The sequence below is a fragment of the Trematomus bernacchii genome, unplaced genomic scaffold (genome assembly GCF_902827165.1).
Source record: "Trematomus bernacchii unplaced genomic scaffold, fTreBer1.1, whole genome shotgun sequence".
NCBI classification, from domain to species: Eukaryota; Metazoa; Chordata; class Actinopteri; order Perciformes; family Nototheniidae; genus Trematomus; species Trematomus bernacchii.
Genome location: NW_022987424.1, coordinates 5,286 through 15,000, shown reverse-complemented (window position 1 = coordinate 15,000; position 9,715 = coordinate 5,286). Strand labels below are relative to the sequence as shown.

Here is a 9,715-nt window from a genome sequence, read left to right as displayed (position 1 = left end):
AATCCACTCCAGCTTCCCCTCAAATGGCCTCGAAACACACCTGAAGCACTGAGAGAGGCCTCACCATGCAGAGCTCTAAACACACCTGAAGCACTGAGAGAGGCCTCACCATGCAGAGCTCTAAACACACCTGAAGCACTGAGAGAGGCTTCACCATGCAGAGCTCTAAACACACCTGAAGCACTGAGAGAGGCCTCACCATGCAGAGCTCTAAACACACCTGAAGCACTGAGAGAGACCTCACCATGCAGAGCTCTAAACACACCTGAAGCACTGAGAGAGGCTTCACCATGCAGAGCTCTAAACACACCTGAAGCACTGAGAGAGGCCTCACATGCAGAGCTATAAACACACCTGAAGCACTGAGAGAGGCCTCACCATGCAGAGCTCTACACACACCTGAAGCACTGAGAGAGGCCTCACCATGCAGAGCTCTAAACACACCTGAAGCACTGAGAGACCTCACATGCAGCGCTCTACACACACCTGAAGCACTGAGAGGCCTCACCATGGCAAGAGCTCTACACACACCTGAAGCACTGAGAGGCCTCACCATGCAGAGCTCTAAACACACCCTGAAGCACTGAGAGAGGCCTCACCATGCAGAGCTCTAAAACACAACTGAAGCACTGAGAGAGGCCTCACCATGCAGAGCTCTAAACACACCTGAAGCACTGAGAGAGGCCTCACCATGCAGAGCTCTAAACACACCTGAAGCACTGAGAGAGGCCTCACCATGCAGAGCTCTAAACACACCTGAAGCACTGAGAGGCCTCACCATGCAGAGCTCTAAACACACCTGAAGCACTGAGAGAGACCTCACCATGCAGAGCTCTAAACACACCTGAAGCACTGAGAGAGGCCTCACCATGCAGAGCTCTAAACACTACACCTGAAGCACTGAGAGGCCCTCACCATGCAGAGCTCTAAACACCACCTGAAGCACTGAGAGAGGCCTCACCATGCAGAGCTCTAACACACCTGAAGCACTGAGAGAGGCCCTCACCATGCAGAGCTCTAAACACACCTGAAGCACTGAGAGAGGCCTCACCATGCAGAGCTCTAAACACACCTGAAGCACTGAGAGAGGCCTCACCATGCAGAGCTCAAACACACCTGAAGCCACTGAGAGAGGCCTCACCATGCAGAGCTCTAAACACACCTGAAGCACTGAGAGAGCCTCACACTGCAGAGCTCTAAACACACCTGAAGCACTGAGAGGGCCTCACCATGCAGAGCTTAAACACACCTGAAGCACTGAGAGGCCTCACCATGCAGAGCTCTAAACACACCTGAAGCATGAGAGGCTCACCATGCAGAGCTCTAAACACACCTGAAGCACTGAGAGAGCCCTCCACCATGCAGAGCTCTAAACACACCTCTGAAGCACTGAGAGGACCTCACCATGCAGAGCTCTAAACACAACCTGAAGCACTGAGAGACTAAACACACCTGAAGCACTGAGAGACCTCACCATGCAGAGCTCTAAACACACCTGAAGCACTGAGAGACCTCACCATGCAGAGCTCTAAACACACCTGAAGCACTGAGAGACCTCACCATGCAGAGCTCTAAACACACCTGAAGCACTGAGAGACCTCACCATGCAGAGCTCTACACACACCTGAAGCACTGAGAGAGGCCTCACCATGCAGAGCTCTAAACACACCTGAAGCACTGAGAGACCTCACCATGCAGAGCTCTAAACACACCTGAAGCACTGAGAGACCTCACCATGCAGAGCTCTAAACACACCTGAAGCACTGAGAGAGGCCTCACCATGCAGAGCTCTAAACACACCTGAAGCACTGAGAGAGACCTCACCATGCAGAGCTCTAATCACACCTGAAGCACTGAGAGGCCTCACCATGCAGAGCTCTAAACACACCTGAAGCACTGAGAGGCCTCACCATGCAGAGCTCTAAACACACCTGAAGCACTGAGAGGCCTCACCATGCAGAGCTTTAAACACACCTGAAGCACTGAGAGAGGCCTCACCATGCAGAGCTCTAAACACACCTGAAGCACTGAGAGAGACCTCACCATTGCAGAGCTCTAAACACACCTGAAGCACTGAGAGAGACCTCACCATGCAGAGCTCTAAACACACCTGAAGCACTGAGAGAGACCTCACCATGCAGAGCTCTAAACACACCTGAAGCACTGAGAGAGACCTCACCATGCAGAGCTCTACACACACCTGAAGCACTGAGAGACCTCACCATGCAGAGCTCTAAACACACCTGAAGCACTGAGAGAGGCCTCACCATGCAGAGCTCTAAACACACCTGAAGCACTGAGAGGCCTCACCATGCAGAGCTCTAAACACACCTGAAGCACTGAGAGGCTTCACCATGCAGAGCTCTAAACACACCTGAAGCACTGAGAGAGACCTCACCATGCAGAGCTCTAAACACACCTGAAGCACTGAGAGAGGCCTCACCATGCAGAGCTCTAAACACACCTGAAGCACTGAGAGACCTCACCATGCAGAGCTCTAAACACACCTGAAGCACTGAGAGACCTCACCATGCAGAGCTCTAAACACACCTGAAGCACTGAGAGACCTCACCATGCAGAGCTCTAAACACACCTGAAGCACTGAGAGACCTCACCATGCAGAGCTCTAAACACACCTGAAGCACTGAGAGACCTCACCATGCAGAGCTCTACACACACCTGAAGCACTGAGAGAGGCCTCACCATGCAGAGCTCTAAACACACCTGAAGCACTGAGAGACCTCACCATGCAGAGCTCTAAACACACCTGAAGCACTGAGAGACCTCACCATGCAGAGCTCCTAAACACACCTGAAGCACTGAGAGAGGCCTCACCATGCAGAGCTCTAAACACACCTGAAGCACTGAGAGAGACCTCACCATGCAGAGCTCTAATCACACCTGAAGCACTGAGAGGCCTCACCATGCAGAGCTCTAAACACACCTGAAGCACTGAGAGAGGCCTCACCATGCAGAGCTCTAAACACACCTGAAGCACTGAGAGGCTTCACCATGCAGAGCTCTAAACACACCTGAAGCACTGAGAGAGACCTCACCATGCAGAGCTCTAAACACACCTGAAGCACTGAGAGAGGCCTCACCATGCAGAGCTCTAAACACACCTGAAGCACTGAGAGACCTCACCATGCAGAGCTCTAAACACACCTGAAGCACTGAGAGACCTCACCATGCAGAGCTCTAAACACACCTGAAGCACTGAGAGACCTCACCATGCAGAGCTCTAAACACACCTGAAGCACTGAGAGACCTCACCATGCAGAGCTCTAAACACACCTGAAGCACTGAGAGACCTCACCATGCAGAGCTCTACACACACCTGAAGCACTGAGAGAGGCCTCACCATGCAGAGCTCTAAACACACCTGAAGCACTGAGAGACCTCACCCATGCAGAGCTCTAAACACACCTGAAGCACTGAGAGACCTCACCATGCAGAGCTCTAAACACACCTGAAGCACTGAGAGAGGCCTCACCATGCAGAGCTCTAAACACACCTGAAGCACTGAGAGAGACCTCACCATGCAGAGCTCTAATCACACCTGAAGCACTGAGAGGCCTCACCATGCAGAGCTCTAAACACACCTGAAGCACTGAGAGGCCTCACCATGCAGAGCTCTAAACACACCTGAAGCACTGACAGGCCTCACCATGCAGAGCTTTAAACACACCTGAAGCACTGAGAGAGGCCTCACCATGCAGAGCTCTAAACACACCTGAAGCACTGAGAGAGACCTCACCATGCAGAGCTCTAAACACACCTGAAGCACTGAGAGAGACCTCACCATGCAGAGCTCTAAACACACCTGAAGCACTGAGAGAGACCTCACCATGCAGAGCTCTAAACACACCTGAAGCACTGAGAGAGACCTCACCATGCAGAGCTCTACACCACACCTGAAGCACTGAGAGACCTCACCATGCAGAGCTCTAAACACACCTGAAGCACTGAGAGAGGCCTCACCATGCAGAGCTCTAAACACACCTGAAGCACTGAGAGGCCTCACCATGCAGAGCTCTAAACACACCTGAAGCACTGAGAGGCTTCACCATGCAGAGCTCTAAACACACCTGAAGCACTGAGAGAGACCTCACCATGCAGAGCTCTAAACACACCTGAAGCACTGAGAGAGGCCTCACCATGCAGAGCTCTAAACACACCCTGAAGCACTGAGAGACCTCACCATGCAGAGCTCTAAACACACCTGAAGCACTGAGAGACCTCACCATGCAGAGCTCTAAACACACCTGAAGCACTGAGAGACCTCACCATGCAGAGCTCTAAACACACCTGAAGCACTGAGAGACCTCACCATGCAGAGCTCTAAACACACCTGAAGCACTGAGAGACCTCACCATGCAGAGCTCTACACACACCTGAAGCACTGAGAGAGGCCTCACCATGCAGAGCTCTAAACACACCTGAAGCACTGAGAGACCTCACCATGCAGAGCTCTAAACACACCTGAAGCACTGAGAGACCTCACCATGCAGAGCTCTAAACACACCTGAAGCACTGAGAGAGGCCTCACCATGCAGAGCTCTAAACACACCTGAAGCACTGAGAGAGACCTCACCATGCAGAGCTCTAAACACACCTGAAGCACTGAGAGGCCTCACATGCAGAGCTCTAAACACACCTGAAGCACTGAGAGGCCTCACCATGCAGAGCTCTAAACACACCTGAAGCACTGAGAGGCCTCACCATGCAGAGCTTTAAACACACCTGAAGCACTGAGAGAGGCCTCACCATGCAGAGCTCTAAACACACCTGAAGCACTGAGAGGCCTCACCATGCAGAGCTCTAAACACACCTGAAGCACTGAGAGGCCTCACCATGCAGAGCTTTAAACACACCTGAAGCACTGAGAGAGGCCTCACCATGCAGAGCTCTAAACACACCTGAAGCACTGAGAGAGACCTCACCATGCAGAGCTCTAAACACACCTGAAGCACTGAGAGAGACCTCACCATGCAGAGCTCTACACACACCTGAAGCACTGAGAGACCTCACCATGCAGAGCTCTAAACACACCTGAAGCACTGAGAGAGGCCTCACCATGCAGAGCTCTAAACACACCTGAAGCACTGAGAGACCTCACCATGCAGAGCGGGCGGCTCAGTGCGGGGAGGGAGATGTTTCAGTAAAGATCAAGCCCTCGAAGCAGATATACTTTGTTATAATGAATAGTCACCACACGGTCCATCCCCTTGAAGCAGTGGTAAATGAGATATTCATTCATCTGGTTACTGGTACTCTTCATCACGTTACTGGTACTCTTCATCACGTTACTGGTACTCTTCATCACGTTACTGGTACTCTTCATCACGTTACTGGTACTCTTCATCACGTTACTGGTACTCTTCATCACGTTACTGGTACTCTTCATTCACGTTACTGGTACTCTTCATCACGTTACTGGTACTCTTCATCACGTTACTGGTACTCTTCATCACGTTACTGGTACTCTTCATCACGTTACTGGTACTCTTCATCTGGTTACTGGTACTCTTCATCACGTTAATGGTACTCTTCATCACGTTACTGGTACTCTTCATCACGTTACTGGTACTCTTCATCACGTTACTGGTACTCTTCATCACGTTACTGGTACTCTTCATCACGTTAAATCACATGTTATTGTGAAACTCAAATTGTGTTTGAAGCATTAAACTAAATGAAAACATGACATATATTTAAAATGTTCATCCTGTTTGTAAGTACACATCCTTCAAAGCTATCTGGAAATAATCAAATAAACCTTTTTTAAGGACTTCCAGCCTCTGTGGGGACTCTGTGGGGACTCTGTGGGGACTCTGTGGGGACTCTGCGGGGACTCTGCGGGGACTCTGCGGGGACTCTGCGGGGACTCTGCGGGGACTCTGCGGGGACTCTGCGGGGACTCTGCGGGGACTCTGCGGGGACTCTGCGGGGACTCTGCGGGGACTCTGCGGGGACTCTGCGGGGACTCTGTGGGGACTCTACGCTACGGTCAACGAGAGCAAAGCCACTCAAAGACTGCACCACCGGCTTCATACTCATAGACCACAGCTCTGACAAAACACACACACTACATGTGTGTGTGTGTGTGTGTGTGACTGTGTGTGACTGTGTGTGACTGTGTGTGTGTGAGTGTGTATGTGTGTGACTGAGTGTGTGTGTGTGTGTGTGTGTGTGTGTGACTGTGTGTGACTGTGTGTGTGTGTATGTGTGTGACTGAGTGTGTGTGTGTGTGTGTGACTGAGTGTGTGTGTGTGTGTGTGTGACTGAGTGTGTGTGTGTGACTGTGTGTGACTGTGCGTGTGTGACTGTGTGTGACTGTGTGTGACTGTGTGTGTGTGTGTGTGTGTGACTGAGTGTGACTGTGTGTGACTGTGTGTGTGACTGAGTGTGTGTGTGTGTGTGTGTGTGACTGAGTGTGACTGTGTGTGACTGTGTGTGTGTGTGTGTGTGTGAGTGTGTGACTGTGTGTGTGACTGTGTGTGTGACGGTGTGTGTGTGTGTGTGAGTGTGTGACGGTGTGTGTGACTGTGTGTGTGACTGTGTGTGACGGTGTGTGTGTGTGTGTGTGACGGTGTGTGTGACTGTGTGTGTGACTGTGTGTGTGACTGTGCGTGTGTGTGTTGTGTGTGAGTGTGAGACTGTGTGTGTGTGTGACTGTGTGTGTGACTGTGTGTGTGTGTGTGTGTGAGTGTGTGTGTGTGTGTGAGTGTGTGACTGTGTGTGTGACTGTGTGTGTGACTGTGTGTGTGACTGTGTGTGTGTGTGTGTGTGTGTGTGGTGTGTGTGACTGTGTGTGTGTGTGACTGTGTGTGTGTGTGAATGTGTGTGTGACTGTGTGTGTGACTGTGTGTGTGACTGTGTGTGTGTCCGGATGTTTCTGGCGGCTTCCTCCAGCCACACAGCCCAGACAGAAATAGCCTCTCAGCCAACAGGACGCAGGAAACTCAGACCAGCAGTCGAGTCGAGACAGAAGCAGAATATCAGACGATCCAAACTGAATGAAACGTTCTACAGACGTCACGGTACCCGAAAGGTAGCCGTGGAAACCAGTGGAGTACTTGATATGACGGGAAATCACAAAAATATATTCCCATGTACTTCAACCCACTCTCCTTTAGCGCCGTTACACGCTATAACGGTTTCTGTCAGGAAGTGAAACAGACCATAACTCCTCCAATATATATATTCAGTTTTATACGTTTCTCACAACATAAAGATGGCGGTATTTGTTCTTTGCCAAATACTTGTTATTTCTAAATGGAGCCTGAAGCCTCAAACCACAACAACCAACACACAATGACACACACAACACACACCAACACACACCATCACACACTAACACACACTAACACACACCAACACACACCATCACACACTAACACACACAACAAACACACACCATCACACACTAACACACACAACACACACCAAAACACCCGCACAGCACACTAACACACACCAACACAGCAAACCAGCACACACGAAGACAACACACACGAACACACACCAAACACCACCAACATCGACACCAGCACACACCACCAAACACACCAGCAACACACGATACCACACCCCCACCACACACCATCACACACGCAACACTATCCAAACACACACACCACCACACCATCGACCACACTAAACAACACACAACACCCACCAACACACACCATCACACCCTCCCACCCACTAACACCCACAAATGACAACCCAACACACACCACTTCCCCCACTCAACACCCCCTCCCCCACACAATGACACACACACAACACACACTAACACACACCATCACACACTAACACACACTCTGACTTCCTGTCTGTGGTTCCTACTGAATATTTAAAAACACAATTATATATCTTTTCACCCTAAAAGAGCTTCTTACTGTAGATTTGATCAAACAATGAGAAAATGGTGCTTTTCGTGAGGACTATTTTCAAATGCGGATGAATCCGAATTTTTTCTCAAAATTCTGACTTTTCTCAAAATATTCTGACTTTTTCTTCCAGATATTATTGTTGTTGTTGTTGTTGTTGTTGCTATCACCTGTAGACGGCGGGGTAGGGTGGGGAGTACAGGTAGCGGTCCTCCAGAGCTCCGCCCCCCCAACACAGCAGGTAACTGGCCATGTGGAGAGGGGGGAGGGGCGTCACCGGGGGGAACGGAGTGATGACATCATGAAAACATAATCTGATGATGTCATAGTAACCCAACGTCCTGTTTCCTCCACCAGCAGACGACTGGTTTCACTCCTTCTCCCTCTTGGTTTTGAATCCTTCTTCACTTTTCCCCTTCTTCTTCCTCCTCTTCCTCTCTGTTGTTATCCCATGTTCCTCTTCTTCCTCTTCTTCCTCTCCTCCTCTTCCTCTGTTTTCACTCCTTCTTCCTCTCAGTCTGTATCACTTCTTCCTCCCTGTTTCTTCCTCACTATACAGATTTCCAGGCCGGCTCTTTTCTCTTCGCAGCACAACTTTCCTCCTCCTCCTCTCAGAGGGGGGAGGAAACACTCACTCCTCCCCCTCTGTCCTCTCCTTCCTCTCCTTCCTCCCTTTGTCTCCTCCCACCTTCCTGGAGCTTTTCATCCCATCTCGCTCAGCAGCTGATCAAACCTCAGCAGCTGATCGAACCTGAGCAGCTGATCGAACCTGAGCAGCTGATCGAACCTGAGCAGCTGATCGAACCTCAGCAGCTGATCGAACCTGAGCAGCTGATCGAACCTGAGCAGCTGATCGAACCTGAGCAGCTGATCGAACCTGAGCAGCTGATCGAACCTGAGCAGCTGATCGAACCTCAGCAGCTGATCGAACCTCAGCAGCTGATCGAACCTCAGCAGCTGATCGAACCTGAGCAGCTGATCGAACCTGAGCAGCTGATCGAACCTGAGCAGCTGATCGAACCTGAGCAGCTGATCGAACCTGAGCAGCTGATCGAACCTGAGCAGCTGATCGAACCTGAGCAGCTGATCGAACCTCAGCAGCTGATCGAACCTGAGCAGCTGATCGAACCTCAGCAGCTGATCGAACCTGAGCAGCTGATCGAACCTGAGCAGCTGATCGAACCTCAGCAGCTGATCGAACCTGAGCAGCTGATCGAACCTCAGCAGCTGATCGAACCTGAGCAGCTGATCGAACCTGAGCAGCTGATCGAACCTGAGCAGCTGATCGAACCTGAGCAGCTGATCGAACCTGAGCAGCTGATCGAACCTCAGCAGCTGATCGAACCTCAGCAGCTGATCGAACCTCAGCAGCTGATCGAACCTGAGCAGCCGATCGAACCTGAGCAGCCGATCGAACCTCAGCAGCCGATCGAACCTCAGCAGCCGATCGAACCTGAGCAGCCGATCGAACCTGAGCAGCCGATCGAACCTGAGCAGCCGATCGAACCTGAGCAGCCGATCGAACCTCAGCAGCCGATCGAACCTCAGCAGCCGATCAAACCTGAGCAGCCGATCAAACCTGAGCAGCCGATCAAACCTCAGCAGCCGATCAAACCTCAGCAGCCGTCAAATAAAACAATGAAAAAAACTAATGTGAATTATTTTTAAATAAAAAACTGAGCTATAAATCGTGATTTAAAAATCGAGTTAAATCTTCAATTATTATTAGAACTTTTGTTGTTGTTTTTGTTGTTGTAGTTATTGTGCTTTATTTACACGTTGTTTTTAGAGTGTAGAGACAATCCTCTCTTTAGAAG

The 9,715-nt window shown here is 50.7% G+C and overlaps 1 protein-coding gene across 1 annotated transcript in view; it reads right to left on the bottom strand.

The window, feature by feature from the left end:
• LOC117490688 (PH and SEC7 domain-containing protein 1-like) overlaps positions 1-8,385 on the bottom strand; it is a gene marked incomplete at its 3' end in the record, with an annotated part of 13,469 nt that extends 5,084 nt beyond the window's left edge. The window contains 1 exon segment of the mRNA XM_034140471.1: positions 8,069-8,385. Within this exon segment, the coding sequence (XP_033996362.1) occupies positions 8,069-8,151 (83 nt within the window).
• Between the last annotated feature and the right edge of the window lie 1,330 nt (positions 8,386-9,715).